Genomic DNA, 21,797 nt, shown 5'->3' with positions numbered 1-21,797 from the left:
TTTGGGCCATGGCACACACAGAGATTTAGCCAAAAACAAAAGGCAAACCAGATTCATATCCACGAAAAATAAACTTTTAGACATGTGTGACTGTATCTTCAGTAGTTTGAGTAATGGTGTGTGCCTCAGCACACCATTTGGGAGCCAATGTAACCAGAAAGTATCCAGCTTTAGTGGTATTTCTTTCATATTTGCATGTTTATTGTAGTTTTTTGCAAACTCCAAGTGGACTTTCATGTGTGTTACACTGAGGAGAAGCAATGACCAACATTGTCATAGTCAACAAGAAGAGACACAGGTTACAAAAAGTTAAATAACTTTTGAACCATAAATTGTTGCCACTTACTTTTTATTCCTTTTGCAGCCAGCCGTTGTGCCATTGTAATGTAGCTATCCATGCCATTGTAGCCCTTACAAAGTCATTTCTAGAGAGCTTGGAACTTGAGTGACTTTCCAGGATATTTAAAGATTACATCCACACCAGAAACTCTGATATTGAATGTCTTTTCATCCTGTGTGTTTCGGAGGAGACTGGTGGATTATAGAGTTTTGCGTTTACGTGCATCACAGACATTATAAAAAGACTTAAAAGGCACTTAAAAGTGCTCGGATAAGGACTAGGTTGCTGTTTCCGTTAGATTTGGACTTTTAGTTTAGTATGAAATTACAAAGACTGAGATAAAATCTTTAATTTTGTTGTGCCCTACTTTTCATTTAAGTTTACGCACGACATGCACTTATGTTCTGGGGAGGTGTTAATTAAATGGAAAGTGCTTTAAACTCATTACGTTCTCTTGAGAGATTTATTGATTATATTTGTTCAAAATTGTTGTTTATTGCATTTTGATATATTCTTTACTTTAAAAGGTTTTATATTTTCCTTAAAAGTTCCCCCTTGTGGTGGTGCGCCGGTAGTCGAGTGGTTAAGGCGCATGCCATATACGCAGGCGACCCGGATTCGAATCCGGCCCGTGGCACTATTTGCATGTCTCTCCTCGCTCTCTTCCCCATTTCCTACTCTATCCACTGTCCTATCCAATAAAGGCAAAAAGGCCAAAAATAAATCTTAGAAAAAAAAAAAAGTTCCCCCTTGTGTGTGTTTAATGCTAGCTTGAGAAAAGTTAAGGGTTACAACTTCACACAGGACATCTGAAAAACCAGAGATCCCAGCTGTAATAGCTACCGTACACTGGAATGACCCAGATGCAAAAAAAAAAAAAGTAAACAGGCAAGGAGTTTTGTCATTGCAGGTATTGCGTGACTCCTTCTCATGGCTGGCTCTAAATCCGTTCTGAGTCCCTTCAACAGCTCCAAAATGACAAAGCTGGATAGGTGATATGTTTTAATGACTGTTTCCTCATTCATTCAAAAAACGTTGGCATGAGGGTAAAAAATGCGTTCTCTGCACCTTCTTTCGTTTCAATGTCTCCTTCTTGCCACAATAACCGCAGCCATGTGTGCGCAAATACGCATACAAACTGTTTGCACCTCCCTTCGAGATGTGTTAAATATAGACGCAGTTACTATGAGCAAAATTGCTTTCAGGTTTGATAAATCACTTAACGTGTGCTAAAATAATATATTTACATTTTCTCCTCCCAGCACACGCACAATTGCATGTAAAAGCCCCATATTGCATATTCATTGAGGCGAACGTACTAACTGGATGCAGCTGTGCTATTTTGCACCTTTGAAAGACGCAACAGTTAGTAAATCAGTCTGTACTTTTTTTTGCGTGTGCAATGAGATTGCACATGTTTGTATACACGCAAACCTTTAGCAGATCTGGCCCTAAGAGCCTGAGTCTAGGTGAGACAAAATGGGCAAATAATAGCTTCAGGCCCGGTGGGTTAAAAGGCCAAATTGAATTGTAACTGTAGCCTGACTAGATCAGTCTTAATTGTATCAAACCCATTCATAACAACCATTATCTCAAGGCATTTTACAAAGAGGCCAGGTCTAGACTGTATAGCACCTTACATTAATCCACCATAAACAAAGCATTATACAACATTTAGTTACAGCTAATGTACACGCTGAGTGTCTCACATTCTGCCTGCTTCATAACAAACCATCAATTCCTCTCCTCCTGCTGCATCTTACATGAAAAGGTGGGACGGCCCTCCTCTGCTCACCAGAGGGAGTGGAAGTATATGTTGTCTATTCATAATGCATAATGTCATTGCAATAACAGCCTCTTTACTTCTGCTCTCTGCTTACATTCTAACACATCACATTAGTTAAAATAGATTCACAGTTTTCTGGTGTATCTCAGAGTGTGCTGAGTATCTGAAAAACAAATAAAGGCCCAGTGTGAGGGAATGTACAGGATTACATAACAAAGGTGAACACCCTCCATGTACAGCAGTAAAGAGCAAAGAGAGCACACTCACCTCTCATTTCGAGTCATTCCAACGCTCCACAAATTCAATCTGCAAATGAGGGAGAGGAGATTATTCACTCGAGCTGGAATGATAAAGAAGGAAGCTCACACACTCCCATTAATGAATCTGCAGCCCCCTCCTTCAGTTATCCCTTTTGCATGAGTGAATTCAATCACATGTATGCATGACATGCACTAGACTAAGTGAAACATGCACAAAGATGCTTGGCACTTAGCACAGTAGGGGTGTTTCTCCTTTTAATCTCTCACTCTAGAGCCAAGTTGTTTTCCCCTAAGAGGACCTGATTTGCACTTTTTTCCCTGCTAGCTTTCATGTCTGTGTTTGCCTCCCTCTGTTGACAGTGCACTTCATTATTTAGCCAATATTAAAGCAGAATGAAGCTGCAACAATCCCCTGCAGCATCACTTAATCTGACTCTTTCTGTCTCTGTGCACCTTTTGATCTTTCATAGCTGTGTATGCCTCAGAAAATAACCTCTGAATCATATCTTATTAAATTTGACCCCAGCGACAGTATAGACAATATTAGCTCAGTCTACTTTATATAGGTCTTCAGCCATTGGCACAAAGCCCGGTAAGCTGCCTCAGCTTACCACTAGGCTAAACCAATCAGGCGGACTATCCCAGGAAGGACCGGCTCTATTAATCTGAAGGAAGGACAGACAGGAAACCCACAGAAAGGTGTATGCATGGCTGGATGACTGTGGAGAATGCAGCAGGGTTTTTGCTGATTATTTTCCCTTGGGGTGAGGTCATTTGCATACTGTAAAGTCACCAACATGCAAGGTCACAGAGTCCAGGTCCATCCAGTCTCTATGATCAGCAGGAAATCAGGTCGACATAACATGCTTGTTCAAATATTCAAATTGCATTGTTTTGTATAGATGTAAAGTTATCAAGGCCATGCTGCAGTGCTCTCAGTGTTGTCATCCAGTTTTCCAGCTCGTTTTGCCCTCCAGGCCTTCACAGCCATGTGACTAAAGCTATGAATCTACTGTGGTGATATGCATCACTTGCACTGAAAACACTGGACTCAGTGTAACATGCTGCCTTGATTTGTCTCTGGTCTGAGTTTCTATGTACACCATTTTGCCTTATTCCTGGCTACCATTACACCATGAAGACAAAAGAACACGCCAAGCGACTCAGAGAAAATGTCATGTAAGTCCAGGGGTAGATATAAAAAAAAAAAAATCCAAGGCACTGAATATCCTAGAGTTCAGCAAGATCCATCATCAAGAAAAGGAAGGAATATGGCACATTCATAAATCTGCCTAGATCAGGCCGTCCTCACAAACTGTGTGACCTAGCGAGAAGGAAGCTAGTGACAAAGGCCACCAAATACCTATGACCGCTCAGAAGAAGTTACAAGCTTTAGCAGCTGAGATGGGAGAGACTGCATTCAACGGTTGCCAGGGTTCTTCACCGGTCAAAGCTTTACGAGAGTGTTGTAAAGCACTGTTGAAGAAAACCCATTAGATCTCAGCTAGAGTTCACCCAAAGGTGCGTGGGAGACTCCATGGTCAAGTGGAAGAATATTCTTTGGTGCTATTTGGTCATCAGACAAGACACCAAACACTGCACATCACCACAGACACACCATCCCTACTGTGAAGCATGGTGGTGGCAGCATCATGCTGTGGGGATGCTTTCAGCAGATGGCCCTGGAAGGCTTGAACAGGAAATAAATGAATGCAACAAAATCCTGGAGGACAATCATATTCAGTCTGATATCAGAATGGGTCCTGTCTCTTTTTAGCCACTGCCATCATTTGGCCTCAAAATGCCTCTTAAGAGACCAGTGTGTGACACTGAAACTATGTCCATGTTTATACAGTCTATGAATATTTACCAAGATAATAAAACTTTTTTTGTGTATAAATGCCGACTCATGGTAACACTAAATTGAAAACCAGTGGGTTTGGCACCTCTTTGAACCTTAGACATGTCAGGAAAATTGTATGCAAATCTGTTGAGTTATTTCCCTTTGAACCACAAATATCCCACACATGATGGTTCTGTAGATAAACTTGAAAGACTTTAAATATCTGCACCAAATTTCAAGGCAATCCATTCAACATTTGATTAAATAGTCTGGATGACAGTGATTTGATGTTCAGACCTGTCCTCTGTTTATTAATTGATAAATTTATTAAAGATTTTTTTAAATGATAGAAAACCACACAGAGACATGAAACCAAAGTTTGCCATTCAGAGATAAATCATTCATCTCAGCAGCCGTTGGACACGGTGCAGCTTTGAACCGTACCCATGCTGGCTGGCACTGGGGAATGATGGGACATGTGCTCTGCTATGTGACAGCTGATGTCGGCCTCATTAACACGCTGTGGTTCAAAGTGGTCGTCGGTTTGATATGATGAAAGATTTGATGTGACACCGAGGATTTGAAAGCGAGATTGAGACGCTCGGTGAGTGAACTGTCAACAGGATATTAAAGCAATTTAGAAAAAGAGTACTCTGGATCGTTTGAAGTACAATGAAGTTTGACTGAAAGGCTGACTTTAAAAGACACTCATCAATCAATATTAAAAATAATGATCATAATTATGATGATCCTTACAACACATCATTCTTCTCTGCTCTCAGATATGCACTGTTTGATCTACTGTGGTCTTAACTGATAGGGATAAAGGGGAGAGGTCTCTGGGGCCTAGCTCAGTGGGGTGGGGGGGTGGGGGGGTGGGCATGGAGGTGAGCAAAATCATGGTCCATTGTAAAGTTAAGCTGTAATAACAATTTTTAAAAACCTGAATAATATCGCTTTTTGAAGCAAGAAAAATATGTTTGTTCTTTTATTTATGCCAAAGTTTATAGCTTTGTTCAAGTGCAAACCCCTTTTCTTAAAACAAAATAGGCTGAAAGTGGCAAAAATGGGTTTAAAGTGGCAAAAATTGCCATAACAACAAGTCAAAATTAAACAGAAACGGGCAAAAAAGTGGTGAAAAGGTGTTATCAGCGTCAAAAATGGGTTAACCGAAGCAATGATAGGCTTAAATTGGCAAAAATGGCTAACAGTGGTGAAAAACTGCAGACATAATGGTGGAAAGAGTTTAAAAAGTGGTTAAATGGCTCTGAAGAAGCAACAATGGGCAGAAATGTGGCTAAATAGGATCAAAAAGTGACATAAATAAGGATACAACAGGCACAAATGGGTTTAAAATGGCAAATTGTGCCAAAAGTGGTAAAAACTGGCTGAACAAATTGTGAAATGGGATTAAAATTGGCAGAAAATGTAGCAAAATAAGATCTTCAAAGTAGCAAAATGGTTAAAAAGTGGCAAAATTGTGTTTAAATGGGCAGGAAATAAAAGTGACGAAAAGCGGGTAAAATGTGGTGAAAACTGATAAAGAAACAAAAATGGTTAAGAGTGTGCAAAATTGCTGAAAAGTGGTTAAAATGTGTTTAAAGTGGCAAAAATGGACTTGAAAAAAAAGCGATGAAAAGCAGTTAAAATGTGGCAAAAAAGGGGAAAAAGACACAAATGGTTAAAAGTGTGCAAAATTGCTGAAAAGTGGCAAATAAAGTGGCAAAAATGGGCAAAAGGGGTAAAAGAAAATGCATCAATAAATCACCACTGGGGAGGATCCATTCTCTTGGGTTTTTTAGTGGCCCAGCTAAATCTGTGAGCAGGTCTGGGTTCATCTCTGCTTTTTGTTAGTGCTGACTTCTGAAAATGTTAGAAAGGTTCTAATCAGATTTGCTGGTGTTTAGACAGTCTCAGTAATGCACTTAGAGCTCAGAGCTATACCTTTACATAGATTAGCTTCACTCCATTTACCCATAGTGCAATATATTTTAAAGAAGAACTGCTTCTTATTTGAGATTCACACTTTTTTTCTAACATAATTCTTTGTTATTAAAAAAAAATCAATATCCACTTGTGCTGATGCTAGTTTTAAAGCAACCTGCTGCTACCAGAATTGCCTCGCCAAACGAGAAGAGAGATGAAACAGAGTTTACGACTGGACCCCGACTGCTGGCATTATTTATTTTTTTTATTTATAGCACCAGTTCATCACACTTTACAAAAACAGAGGATCTGAAACTTAGTCTGACATATTTACAAAGACCCAACATTAATCCACCCTCATAAAGAGTGCTGCAGTTAGGATGCATTTTTGTAGACCAGTCTGGCAGTGAGCATCATGTTCAGTAAGATAAACTCACAAATAAACACTATTTTCATCATTTAGAAGCATCATCACAATGGAAAAAAAGTAGAAATGTCATGTCGGGCCAAAGAAACAACACCACAGCCAAACCACAACACACCACTTTTCTGACTCTGGTCAAAAGGCCAACAATCGGCATGATTATCTACACTCATGTTCTTTACGTGTCCAAGAATATTGTCACTAAATACAATCAAGAAATGTAGTTGGTTTCCTTCTTTTAAATATTTAGAGTTTTTACTCCATGAAAACTTGTCTTTCAAGGATCACATCCAGTATGGTGTTAAAAAAACAAAGGTTTTACTGGGATTCTACCACAGAAACAAGTCCCTTTTCTCCTTTTACATGAAAAAGAGACTTGTTAAGTAAGTTTGCATGTTCTCCCTGTGCATGCGTGGATTTTCTCCGGGTACTCCAACTTCCACCCACCACCAAAAACATGCTCATTAGGTTAATTGGTGACTCTAAATCGGCTGTAGGTGTGAATGTGAGCGTGCCTGGTTGTCTGTCTCTCTATGGCTACGTTCACACTGCAGTTGAAAGTGACCTGAATCTGATTTTTTTGCTCACATGTGACTCGTATCTGATTTTTTTTCTGACTTTTTATGGACTAAAACTAGTCTAAGACTAAGACTAAAATTAAAAATAGCTGCCAAAATTAACCCTGGTATCATGGAGCTCTGAGATTTAACACTAACTTTGGGTTTCTTACTCACCACGGTTCTTTATATTCTAAACTCAGAAGGATTTCTTTAAGCATGTGTTGTCTTTGACATTGGTATTTGTTCATTCATAAAGCCATGGGGGAAATATTCAGGACTACCTCTCCCCTCTTTTAATCCTGTAGGATGGTTTGCACAACCTGCATTTGTTTGGCTTTGTGCAGTTTGTTGCTCCCAAAGCCTGAAGTGAGTTGGAAGGAAGGCTTTCAGGTTTTCTGCACCTTTTTGCTTGGAATAGTCTGCAGACTGATTTTTAAAATTTGCATGAAAACTCTTAAATCCAAACACTCCCAACGCCACTGTTTGAATGGATGGCTTTTTATTGTTATTATCATCTATTGTGTGAGTTTGAGTGTATTGGCTGATGAAACTGTGTGTTGCTGCCATTCTTGGCCAGGTCTCCCTTGAAAAAAAATATCTCAGTGACTAACCTGGTTAAATAAAGATTTAATATAAATAAGATAGTGTGTGGCTAAATTCACCAATATCTTCTGACAATTTTCTTTAAGTTTTTTTTTCTTTAAAAAGTGTCTACAAGAAACCTACAGTATCATAGAACCATCATATTTTTTTTAAACTGTTCTTAAAGTGATCATAGTCGTGTATTTGTAAGCTGGAAGCTTGTGTACATTTTTCTGAATGAGCATAACAAAATGCACAGAATTAGCAAGATGTCAGTATTTCTGAATTAGAATAAACCATACAAACAACCTCAGTCTGGACTCTAAGTAAAATAAAGTGTCTTTATGGTGTGGTTCTAAATGAAACAGAAAAGACTGACTTTATTAAATATTAGGCACCAGTGGTGGGTTTTGAATATATGCTTTAAACACATTAAACATCTGATTAGTCATTCAGGTGGTGCTTTAATCTTAAAAACTGACTCTGTTCAATCATGGCTCATCAATACACACATGTGAAGGAAGGTTTTATGTTTTGAACTTTTGTTTAATGGAAAAAAATCACCAATGTGTTATGGATTTGTTTGTATAAGTTATGATAAAACATTTCATGATTTAATTAATAACTGCCCATATTTAAGTCATGTATTTGTGCAGATTATTTTATAATATAAAAGTGCTACATTGGTGAAAATATTGTTTTATATTTTTTTTTATAATATATTTTTTTGCAAATTTGAGCACTGATTACAATGATCAAGTGCACCACTCCTTTCAGTGACCTGAGCCTTCATCAGTGAAAAATGACCTGAGATCTCACAGGACCTACGAAACAGTGATAAAATACTGTAAGAAATTAACATCAATTTTAATTTATGTCATTTTAACCTGAATTTGTTTTGTGATATTATAAGTGTGAAGCCATGATTTTTTCTTCATGGTTTTATCCTCAGACCATTGAATAAAGTAACTGTTTAATCATGATTTAAGAGAAAAGCTAATTTTACAACCTCAGACAGACAAACCTTTAAACCCCCCTGGATTCTCAGTAATGCTTATTATATGTGAAACTGTGTTAATGATGGGAGATGAAGGGGCAAGATAAACTGTATGATCACATCATCGAGGCTGACTTGCTCAGTGGCAATATTCTACTGCCCTCTAGTGGTTGTTTTCAGTCATGTTCAGTTCAACTTAACTTTCATTTGTCTTGAATCCTGAATTAGGCCATACCAGGTTATGTAATGTGATAAAACTATAAAGAACATTGAAAGATTGAAAGATTCATTCAACCGTTTCCTAAAGATGGTTAAATGAACAAATCTAAAGATGTTAAATGTTTATGGTGGTTCCCAGACCGAGTGACTGTCTAAATAAAAGTATTCCTGCTCAGTATAGCTGGTGTGGTGTGCAAAAGTTTCAATTCTTCTGTTAAGCATGTTTTCCTTATTCAGGATCAAAGTATACAGTTATACCAACAATAGCACTGAAACCATCTTCACTGGAATCCACTTCTGCATCTTGACGGTTGTAGTCCAAGCCTGTTTTAGGGAACCACAGACCGCAGGTAAGGAGAATTCTCACTTCCATTTAACAAAGAACACAATGCTAAGATATTTCAGTGTTTCCATTCCCACAGGTGAACAAAATAAGGCTGTGCCAGCCTAACTTTGATCACGTAAATAAAATGACACCAGGGCTTGAACCGGTCTGATGTCTGGTCATAAAAAGTAGCTATTTAGTTTTAAACTACAACAAACTCCCGTAGAAACACAGATCTCTGCAGATACAGAAACACAAAAGTTTGGTACCATGCTACTGACAGTTTACAGTGAAATTTAATAACACACGTGTGTTGAAGTTTCAACTGTTTATCTTATATCTAAAACTTAATTTAACGACCTCGATTTTTTTTATCTCTTAAATCTAACTTGTTTATTCCTAATTTTGACTGTTTACCTCAACATTTTGACTTCTTATTTTATAACTGACTTCTTATGTCATAATTGACTTTCTCCTCATATTTTTCACTCTTATTTCATAATTATGACTTTTTATCGCATAATTTTTGTATTTTAATCTCACAGTTTTGATGTTCTATGTCATAAATGAATTTCTACCGATAATTTTTACTTTTTTAATCATAACTGTGACTTTTTACCCTTTATCTCACCATTTTGATTTTCTATCTCATAGTTTTGACTTTTTTCTCTCCTAATTTTGACTTTCTATATCAACATTTGACTTTGTATTTCATAATAGAATTTTCTCTCTTTTTTTTAAACTTATATCCAATGTTCATAACTTTTATCTCAACATTTTGACTACTTGTCTCATAATTCCGACTTTTTATTTCAAAATTCTGTTTTCTTTTCCTAATTTTGACATTATATTTTATCACTTTGTATATATTTTTTTTATTTTTTTAGCATTTCAATTTTTATGCCATATTTTGGATTAAAGGTTAATTTTATATATTTTTTTTTTTTTTTTTTTTTTACATTTTATTTTATTTTATTTTTTTTCATTTTCAAATCTTTTTTCCACCTTTAGTTAGAGACAGAATTGGGCTTTCAGACAAATGACAGAATAGTCGTTCCCTACCTTGACTCCTTCACGTTCAACATGATGCTCATCTATCCGTAGAATTACGGTATTATTCCACAGACAGCTGGGTTTAGTCTTGTGCTTATTAAGCTGTTTAAAATGACTTTTAAAAATCAGTCCAATGTGGAAGCGTACCTGAGTCATTCAGACTTCCCTATTTAGGACGGCAAAAACGGCCACCATAGACGAAAGAAATGAATACTACACACTTTACGGTACGGTGTCCTCCTATCAGGCACGGAGCATATCAGTCGCATGTAACACATCACCTACCGGAACAAGTAGGACAAGATGAGACACTTTTATACAACACCATGGAATTGGGGCATTTAATACCCGGAAGTAGAGGCTTGTTTCCAGTCTGTATCTTAGGACGTGAGTTTTGTCTTTTAATCTCCCCACAAACTCCTCAACTTCCTACATGAAACAGTTAATTTTCCTGGTGCTTAAGACACGCGCAGAAGTGAAACTGGAGCTGTCTTTGTTTCTTTTCCGTATTTTTCCTGCTGTGTTTAGCAGAGCCTGTCTGAGAGGCTCGTTCATGGTGGATAACAGTGGAGCTGCTGGAAGTTTATGCCTGAAGTTTGAGAAGTTTACATGAAAGAGCTGGTAAGACCTCCTATTAGCTCACTTTTATTGACCGAGGCTATGAGGCACCCAGTTTCGTATTTGCGCTTAATTAACTTCGCCAGTCATTAACGTGTTGAAATTATAGTTTTACCTTTGTGCATCTTTGTGTTCACTTTGTAAAAATCCACACTGTAGGTTGTAATATCAGACAGAGAAAGTCGTGATGATTTCTTTGCCATTTAAAAAGCTTTTTACTGCATATCAGACACATCTGTGTGTTGAATCTGCTTTTAGGAATGTTTTTGTATCACTAAGAGAGCCTATTTAGATTAAATAGTTGTTTCTCCTTAGTTTTTGAATCTTAAAGGGAGTTTCTGTGCTTGAGTCCACTTTTTTCTCTGTATTTAGTGGCATTAACTCCTGGTGTAAGTGTTGCATTCAGGTTATTGGAGAAAAAACAGAGTTAATAGAAGAGAGATTTTGTCAGTAACTGAACACACTGTCTTTCTATTGTTGCTTGATTTTCTCTTTAGGTTTTTGGAAAATGAGTGCCCCTCCTCGTGCCCACCTCCTCTCGGCAGTGATCATCATGTGTTACATCATGACTGGACCGCACTACAGCGTGGCCTCCCAGAAGACGCAGTCCTGCCGAGTTGAAGGTGGCAGAGCAGACTGCAGCCACCGGAGCCTCAGCGTGGTTCCACCAGACCTTCCCAGGAACATCAGCAGCCTGGATATGTCTCATAACAGGCTGGTAAAGATCCTCCCTCAGTCCCTGGTCCCATACCGAGGCCTCATACACCTTGATGTCAGTTACAACAGCATCACAAAGCTGGATGAGGGTTTGTGCCAGACGCTGCCCCTGCTGCACACACTGAACATGGAACATAATGAACTGCATTTGCTGAAGAAAGAGGATCTGAGCCATTGCAGCAATCTGACAGGGTTGAATATTGCTAGCAACAGGCTGAAGCTACAGGGGGAGCCTTTTTCTGCACTACAGGTATGGATGACAATGGATCATTTAGCTGTAGAGCAGTGATAATTTTGTAGGCTAAAAATGTTTGTCAGCTATGTACAGGTGCATCTCAAAAAATCAGAATATCAAGTAAAAGTTTATTATTGTCCTGTGACTTACTTCAGAAAGTAAATAATCAAGATTAAAACTAAAAATTTACTGTTTCACTTTATAAGGATGAGTCTAGAATATATTGAAGTTTCACTTCTTGAATTAAGTCACAGGAAAAAAACAAACCATTTCATGATATTCTTTTTTCAGATGCATGTGTATGTCAGTCTCACTCCACCGGCAGAGCATGTCTGTGCAGGGTGAAGAGTGAGTGTAGACCGTCCACTAGTTTATCTGTCTTAGTTGGAAGATCTTGGTCTTAGACAGACACAGTTGCAGAATTTATAACCATTATCTTAAAACTGGCATCAAAACTCCTCCTCAGTCTGTAAACTTGACCTTCTTTCAAACCACTTTGTTCTGGATGGCTGCTGTGTCTCCCCCCCGGCACTGCAGCTGTCAAGACAGCTGGTCTCAGTCATGAGCAGTGGACTTGCTTTACAAAATACACAATCATACAAGCATTTACTGAATGTATGACAACCCCACTTTTTAGATGTCTCAAGAAAAGACTCTTATTTTGGGTTCAGTATAAGTCAAACGATGCTAAATTGTTATTTCTAGAAAAAAAAAAAAAAATTATTAGAGCTGTCAAGATTAATAGAGTTAAACGCAATTAATTAAGTTCCACAATTAGTGCACTAATATTATTTGATTGCAATTAATCACAGGCTTTATTGTCCCTGTTAACACAGGTTGCTTAAGGCCATGTCAGCATCTCCCTGCAGCCACACTGATGTAAAATAAGTCCATCACTTCTCCTTAATGTCTCATTTCACTTAAAAAATTCACAGACAGCTCAATGGACAAGTCAAAAGTCACCTAAACCTTTTAAATTATCTCTTACTTTATTTTCAATCCATAGCAAGGTCCTTTTTCCATGGTTAAGTATATGTAAAAAGGTCACATATTATGCAAAATACACTTTCAGGGTTTTCTAACAAAAATATGTGCCCCTGGCCTGTCCAAAATCCCCTCAAGAATCAGAAAAATCCATCCCCTCCTCCCCTCTCTCTCCACCTTTCAGAAAACGTGTGCTAAAACAAGCTGTTCTCAGATTTTCCCTTCATGATGTCATGTGGGAAGTTAGCATGGTGCCCAGGTTGGGATGGCCCTCCCTGCTTGAAAGAAAGTTCCACCCTGATAAGGAAAACCACATCCATTTCCTGAGAGGGCCGGAGTCAGACAGCTCAGTAACATTTAAAGCCACAGACACAGAAATGGCTCGTTCTGAGAAGGGCTGAAACAGAGGGGTTTTTAGACATGCAAAAATTCCATTACTGGAGTGTTTTTTTCAGCAACAAACTTCACAGGCATGTTTTGGGGACCTCTGAGACCACTATTAACTAGTCTTAAAGGGATAAAATATGTGACCTTTAAATCTTCAATGTACCTCTAAAATACTGAAAGAGGAAGACAAGTTTATGACAGTAGAAAAATCCAATCTGACACGAAAACAGTTTGAAATGCAACATAGTGGAATTTTAAAATCCAGAAGAAACGGTGCAATCAGTTGATTAGCAGTTGATTAGTTGATTAGTTGAAATTCTGAGATCAGTTGTGATTAAAAATGTTAATCTTTCATCAACCCTATTTGTAATACATAATGGATTTATAATAATAATAATAATGTTTGTCTTCACAACCGGACTGGAGAGTTTAAAAACTGTCATACTAGTTCTGGCTTATTTGTAGTAAAAGTGAAGTGAAATTTACAGCTGGATCACCCTTTAATTCTTCTTGTCATCTGAGTAAACTATAGAGCACGGTTATCCTACATTATGATAACTCGTTTGTCATGAAAATAGCCTCGGTGTGGTTGCTAGATGAAATGGCCATGTCTGAACATTTTACATATTCCATGCTAAATTACAGTAATTGATAGAAATCCAACACAAACAAAACCCATAATGACATTTATCACTACTATTCATCTTTATGATATAAGAGTTGCATCAGCTTTTTATGGCTGGTTATGAATTTAGGGTCACTTGTTTGGGATCAAAAGAGTTTTAAACTACATTTTTCAAATTCTGAAGAAAACAGGAAATTTGAGATATTTTGAGCCACTGCTGCTGATGATGTGATGTCCCTTTCTTTAACATTGTTTGATATCAACTGATTGGCTGGGAAAAATTATACTGGTTCCATTGTATCACAGAGAGAGTTGGGGGGAGGCCATGAAGGAGGTCAACCAGAGTGACCATATGTGGCTCCTTGCCCCATTAAGGGTAATTGGGAAACTGTTTCTTGATTTTGGTTTTCTTGGTTCAAAATGAAAATGGCTGTGGAATACACTGACTGTTTATGGTTGTTTAATTGTTTAACATTCCCCCCTTACTGCTGCGTAAGATAAAATTAATTTGTTTTCATTATTTTCATGATTCACAGAGCCTGAAGTATCTCAACGTATCATCAAACAAACTGCTGTCAGCCCAGCTGGGCTCTACCCCTCAACTGCCCAACCTGGTCAGCCTCAATCTGGGCTTCAACGACTTCAACACCCTAAAGACAAATGACTTTCTCTACCTGAACAGCTCATCCTTTCTGACGCACCTCAACCTGTCCTCTGTGCCTCTGAAGAAAGTAAGAAATTTACCCGGAAAGGGGAAATGAATGTGTGTTAAGTTGAAATTAAGACAAAAAATTATGGAAGCATCTTGCTCTCACTTGTCTGTTTTGGTTCCCTTTTTGGTCTCATTGCAGACCTCTTTCCTGTTTTTTTCTTGCAGTTGGAGCCAGATTGCTTTAAGCCCATTTCAGGCCTGAGTACTTTAATCATGGATGGGAGCAATGTCGGCACTTTGGTGATTTCCAAGCTCTGCTCAGAGCTTTCTGTAACGGCCATCAACACCCTCTCTCTTCGGAAGATGAAGCTCATCACACTCACAAACACCACATTCAAAGGGCTGCAGAAAACAAACCTGACTTTTCTGGATCTTTCTCTGAATGGTATGGGTAAAATAGAGGGAGGCTCTTTTCAGTGGCTGCCCAGGCTGCAGACTCTTATTTTGGTGGAAAACAACATCAAACACCTGACAAAGAGCACATTTCAAGGGCTCAAAAGTTTAAAAAAACTGCAGTTGACAAAAGCTCTGGTGAAAAGTCATACTTCTTCCACTCCGATCATTGACAATTTCTCTTTCCAAGCTTTAAGCAGCCTGGAGAGTTTGATACTAAAGCAAACTGCAATACGAGAAATCAGTGAGAACACATTTACAGGCTTGATGAGCCTTAAAGAACTTGATTTTAGCTGGAGTAGTTGTGAGTCTCTTAGAAACCTCAACAGCAAGACTTTAGTGTCACTGACTGGATCACCTCTCCGAAAGCTAAATCTGACTGCAACATCTTTGACATGGATTAAACCTGGAAGCTTCTCCATGTTGAGGAACCTCACTGTTCTGCTTTTAGATTTCAACTTCATCAGGCAAACTTTGACTGGCCAGGAGTTTGAAGGGCTGGACCAAGTCCAAGAGATCCACATGTTCAACAACCACCAGAAAGTCGCTCTAAGTGCCACGTCGTTTGCTCATGTGCCGAAACTTCGGCTCCTGACTTTGGGGAAAAGTCTGAACGCAACAGCCTCAAACTTGGATCCATCTCCATTCACACACCTCTCCAACCTGACCTTCCTGGATCTCAGCAACAACAATATTGCTAACATCAAAGAAAGCACGTTTAAAGGGCTCGCGAACCTAAGGGTGCTGAAGCTCGAGCACAATAACTTTGCCCGTTTGTGGAAGAGTGCCAACCTGGGTGGGCCAGTGCTGTTTCTGAAAGGGTTAAGGAGTTTGACGACACTTCTGTTGGACAGTAACGGCCTGGATGAGATTCCAAAGAATGCTTTAAGAGGACTGCACAATCTTCGTGAACTGAGCCTCGCCAACAATCTTCTCAACAGGCTCAAGAACTCCATTTTTGATGACCTGAGCTCGCTGCGAGTTTTGACTTTGCAGAAGAATCTGGTCACTGCTGTGAGGCCGGAAGTGTTCAAAACTCCTTTGAGCAACATCAGTGTGCTGAACATGGAGAAAAACCCATTCGACTGCACCTGTGAGAGCATCCTGTGGTTTGTGAATTGGTTAAATAACACCAACATGAGCAGTGTGATAGGGGAGAAGGAGTTGTACATGTGCAACACTCCGCTAGCTTACTTTAACAAATCAGTCATGGACTTCGACGTGCTTTCGTGTAAAGATTTGACTCCATTTCAAGCCTTGTACATTGTAAGCAGCACAGCAGTCATCATGCTGATGGTGACTGCACTCCTGGTTCGCTTTCACGGCTGGAGGATCCAGTTTTACTGGAACATTCTGATCAACCGCATGCTAGGATTTAGCGATGCCTCTAGTGAAGAGGGTAGGGAGTTTGAATATGATGCCTACGTCATTCATTCAGAGAAGGATCGCAGCTGGGTGGAGAGGAGGATGGTCCCACTGGAGAACGAGAAATGTGTGTTTTGTTTGCAGCATCGAGATTCGGTACCTGGAGTGTCGCAGCTCGAATCCATTTTGGATAATATGAGGAATTCCAGAAAAATCTTGTTTGTTGTCACTGAAAGCCTGCTCAACGATCCCTGGTGCAGCAGGTAAGTTAAAGATGCCTGTTTCAGACATTTTTTGGCAATAATACAGTCAAGTGTCAATTTTCACACAGTTATGGATGAAGTGAATCCACAAACACTCACAAGGAGGGGTTTCCCAGAGTCCGTAATTTTTATTATAGGCATTCAATGGATATCATCTGGCCAATGATAATTTAATTTACTACTCAAACAACAGAAAATCATTGTGATTCTTTTTGATGTGTTTTGTGGAGATATTTTACAAGAAAAACTCTTGGGTAATCCTTTAGTGCAACACCTGTATAATTATAAATGGAAACATCTTAAGTGAACAGAAAGGGTCTTGGTGAAAACCTTGCAAAGGCAGAATATTTCTAGTCTGCAAGGAGGATCTCGGAGCACTTTTGTGAGCCAGAAACAAGCAGTATGCTAACAAAATTCACAGAGGTGTGTCGGCAAGAGGCACCAGGTAGCTCAGAGGTTTTCAACCTTTTTTGCCCAAGGCACACCTAAGATCAAGCTAGAATCTCAAGGCACACCTAATCCATATCCATACAAAATAGCCATTTCAAAACATTTTACAGTAACTTAAGTTGTTTTTTAGTTGTAGCAATAATGTATGGTTGCACAAAATCACAAGGCACACCTTGACTACCCACACCATTTGAGAACCGCTGATGTAGCTTACTGGGGCCCAGAACAGCAGGGGGGAGAAAGAGGTGGTGGCTACAAGGTGTTTTAGTTGAACTGCAAGTCAGTAAACAATAGCAGCTGGTGAAGAGATCAGCGTAGTTGCAGCTGAAGTGGTAGTTTCTTCAGAGCTGGATAAAAAGTGGATAATGAAAATTGCAGCATGCCGTATTGGGATTAAATCTAATTTGCGATTAATTTCCCAGCCCTAGTAGACATGCACAGCTCCAGTACTAACCTGAGCTGTACAGGCTAGCACTGCTGTAGTGTTTGAATGGCAGATCTTGTCAGTGGCTAAAATGCATGCTGATATTGGGTGATCTGCAAAACCATCTTCTCTACCAAGATAAGATTCCAGTGGGGCTCTTTGCTCTTGTTTTAATAAAGTGGTCGTGTGGTCGAGGTTTGATTAAACTGCCTCTTTTCTACAGCTACATCCTAGCTAATCACTACAGTGCTAGCAGACGTATACGCTAGCTTACAGAATAACTTTGGCTACATCAGAGCTTAATGCTCCACCAGCAGCTGATGTATTTACTGACTTATACTACTACACCCCACACCCCACCCCCAAAAGAACTTTAACAAACCCATGCTGAATTGTGTCGTCAGAAGAGAGAAATCACCTCTTTTTTAATTAAAAGCTTGCAGTGTTGTTTTCTCTTTAGCTCATAAAGAAATGTGGTCCAGTTCTGTTAAAACTGCAACTATACAAGAAGTCTACTACTGCAAATTGTTGTTTCAAGTACTGTAAAAAAAATCTTAATCTTGAAAAATTTTTAAAGGGGCTCTATGCAAGATTTAGAAAAATATCAGTGTAGCGACACCGCCGGCCATTAGGCGAACTACAACAATATTGTGTTGCTCGTCCACGACGGCACGCTCCTTGCTCATGAACGAGCCTCCGGTTTATCAGCTGATACACACGCAGACCAAGGTGATTTACCGGCATCGTGTATACAGAGGAGGTAAGTGAAGTAACACTTAAAAGTTCCACCAACTAAAAATGAAAATGAATAAAGCATATTTGAACCTCTAGTGCGGACACGGCACAAAGGCTATTAAAAAAGGACGATATTTTCGCGACCATTTCTATGAATGAACAACTTAGCGACTTAGTGCAGCACTGACCAATTTAATTGTCTTTTTACGTGTGTAATGTGTGATGTGTATTGAATGGGACGTGTTTTAGAGCAGAAGCAACAGGGCTAACGTTGCTTAGCTCTGATAATGGTGCCTCGACCATGGATATCAGATAGCTGACATATTTTACAAACTAAGTATCAAAACATAAACTCAGTAAGTTGAGTCCAGTGCCAGGAAGCAAGAAAAAGATGAAATATTATCCAGAAAACACTAAATGAGTAACGTGACATTCTTGTTGTTTGGATAGCATCTTTGTAAGCAAGCTAACGTGATGTAGCGTATGGTTTATACGACATAAAACACTACATTGTATTTCATGGTCCAGAGTGATGCCTTACCTTTTCCACAGAAAGATGGCTATCTCTAGATTGGTATATATCCCGAGCGCTGAGCATAGCTCCCTCTATTTCTCAAATGATCCATTGATATTTATCCTCCATTTCCCCCTGCGTCGGTTACTCTCTTTTAGCTTAATGGGCTTCAGCAGATAAAACTGTCTTAGTTTTTTATGTTTTCGAGGAGTTTCTGTGGGTGTGTGGGCTGAGCTAGCCGGTTGTTTACTCGCGGAAGCAGCCTTTTCCATTCAACACACTGTTGTCAGGTATAAACAGAGCAACGGGGTGCGCACATTACGTAGTACCCGACGTCACTTCCATTGAGATTTTGCGGAAAATTCGGCCCGAGTTCTTCACAGAGAAACGACTCCACAGGCTTATACAGGCAAACAAGGAAGACATAAAAGCCTCATTCTTCACATTGGGATAAAGTGCGCACCATTATATACTCAAAAGTGGGAAGTTTTAAAGCAAGAATCTTACATAGAGCCCCTTTAACAGAAGTTGCAAAAAGTCAGACCTCAACTCAATTTCATTTCTGATTAAGCTTTTGTACATGTCCAACAAAGATTTTGAAAACTTTGGGGTGATTTATAAAACTTGAAAGTTCCAGAATATATTCTCTTTGCTTTGCTCAACAGATGTTTTAACCAGTACTTATAAAGTTTGACATTTTTCAGAAACTGACAACCTTCAGTCAGTCAGATTTAGGTATTCATCAAGACTCCATCATGAAATCAGTTATAAAATATGAATCTGAAGTATATTATGTTTATTAGTACAAATCATATCTATAAAAGTTAAGTCTCTAATGTGTCTCTTGGCTTTCTACCCCATCTTTCCCCCCAGATTCACGGCCCAGCAGGCTCTTCACCAGGTCATTGAAGACAGCCGGGACTCAGTGGTTCTGGTCTTCCTGCAGGATGTTCATGACTACAAGTTATCACGCTCGCTCTTCATTCGCAGAGGCATGCTGCGCCCCTGTTGTGTCCTGGACTGGCCGGTCCATAAGGAGAGGATTCCAGCCTTTAAGCAGAAACTCCTCATAGCACTCGGGATGACTAACCGATTACGGGAGTAACTGTAACCCGTTTGTAACAATCTGAAATTCTCTTTGCAATAATAATTACCAGTGTTTCTTTTTGTTTGTTTCCCCCTCTGTTAAAATTGTGGGCATATACACTGCCTGGCCAAAAAAAAAAGTTGCCACCAAAATAAAAGGTCACACACTCTAATATTTGGTTGGACCGCCTTTAGCTTTGATTACAGCACGCATTCGCTGTGGCATTGTTTCGATAAGCTACTGCAATGTCACAAGATTTATTTCCATCCAGTGTTGCATTAATTTTAATATTGATGATGGGAGAGTCTGACCACTGCGCAAAGCCTTCTCCAGCACATCCCAAAGATTCTCAATGGGGTTAAGGTCTGGACTCTGTGGTGGCCAATCCATGTGTGAAAATGATGTCTCATGCTCCCTGAACCGCTCTTTCACAATTTGAGCCCAATGAATCCTGGCATTGTCATCTTGGAATTTGCCCGTGCCATTAGGGAAGAAAAAATCTATTGTTTAAGAAATGAGAAGTTACTCATTGCATCAGCTGGGGTTAAATAACTTGTTGCCAGCTGAAAGATAATTGCCCATGCAGTAATTATCCAATAGGGGGCTCATACCTATTTACTTAGTAATACCCAGGTGCCAAATTTTTTTTTGGCCAGGCAGTGTATGTTGTGTACTGTACAAGTTTTATTGTAATTGAGGTACTTTTTTGCATACAGCAACAAAATGTTGCAGTGTTAACATTTGCTTATGGTTCATGTAAGTTAAATAGTAGATTATTATTATTGTAGTGGTTATCCTGTATTTATAGCTTTACAAAGTAAAGCAACAATCTTCAAACTACACAAATATTTTAATTTGATTTTTCAGAAGTAAAAGCAGGTAAATGGAGCCTCAACATAGGGTACTTTAACATATTTGAGACAAAAACAAACCTCTTGTTCTTTGATATTTTTGTAAAAATTCAGCTTAATATTTTTGATAAACCTCTTAGCTGTAAACTTGTTACACTGTATAAAATAAAGCAAGGGAGTGCCTTTAAAAACGATAAATCCTAAATCTTAATCTTATTTTTATGTAGGTATTTCTGAGAGTATTATTTCTGTTAAAGAAGAAATGTAACCCCTTCTCAACAAGATTGAAAACTTTTGATCTAGTGGCATCTTGTGGTCATTTAGAGAAACTGCAGCTTTTTTTCACCAGTGTTCAGACTTTCCATGACTACAGACAGGCCAAGACAATGCCTAGATGAGGTCAGGCACAACCATGAAGTAAGTTTAAAAGTATTTATCATTGTAGTAATTATTATCACCTTACTTCATGCTTTTAGGAAATGTCCTGTATGTAAAGAGAAAGGATGTTGGAAAAAGCAGACTTAGGAGAGGTTATAGTGGGGAGGGGATGTAACAGTGTTTGTATCTGCACTGTTTTCTTTATAATGGTTGCTTAAAAAGAAAGTTTTTTATTCTGCTTAAATGTTTGCTTACTGTTGCAAATAAAAAAGTTAAATACAGACTGTGTGCAGATAAAAAAGCAATGTTTTTCCTTGTCAGTTTTTTTTTTTTTTTTTTGCCAATTTCTGATATGCCAGTGTTTACAAATTCATTGAAGCCGATACTGTTATACATATTAATATATTTATAACTCCTTAAAAACACACAATTTAAAGTTTGAGAATGAACAGGTTAACACATTTCTTTCATTCACAGACTTCAAAATATAAGGTAAGATGATGAGTAAAGAAAACTATGACTGATGTAGGTCTGTTGGTCCAGCCTTAAACTCCACAAACAAACTTGTTCATATACGACTAGGATTTACAGCTGATGAATGAAACCTATTTAATTCCTCTTTTCAAGTTTAAAGTTTCCAGGTCTACAGCTACTGCCTATGTGGACAGGTTTCTTTTATAGTGTTTTTAATGTATGACATTTATTGAATTAGAACAGTGCACATCAGTGAACATATCTGCAGTA

At 38.7% G+C, this 21,797-nt stretch overlaps 1 protein-coding gene across 1 annotated transcript; it reads left to right on the top strand.

The window, feature by feature from the left end:
• Nucleotides 1-10,678: 10,678 nt before the first annotated feature.
• Nucleotides 10,679-20,049, top strand: tlr3 (toll-like receptor 3). Its single transcript, XM_041786405.1, has 5 exons — nucleotides 10,679-10,936; nucleotides 11,431-11,900; nucleotides 14,418-14,612; nucleotides 14,759-16,614; nucleotides 19,611-20,049. Exons 2-5 carry the CDS (start codon nucleotides 11,442-11,444, stop codon nucleotides 19,840-19,842), a joined length of 2,742 nt encoding a protein of 913 aa, XP_041642339.1. The 5' UTR covers nucleotides 10,679-10,936; nucleotides 11,431-11,441; the 3' UTR covers nucleotides 19,843-20,049.
• The last annotated feature ends 1,748 nt before the right edge of the window (nucleotides 20,050-21,797 follow it).

This window comes from Cheilinus undulatus, linkage group 4 (genome assembly GCF_018320785.1).
Source record: "Cheilinus undulatus linkage group 4, ASM1832078v1, whole genome shotgun sequence".
Taxonomy (NCBI): domain Eukaryota; kingdom Metazoa; phylum Chordata; class Actinopteri; order Labriformes; family Labridae; genus Cheilinus; species Cheilinus undulatus.
The sequence above is the reverse complement of the archived record's forward strand: the minus strand, read 5'-3'. Positions and strand labels throughout refer to the sequence as shown.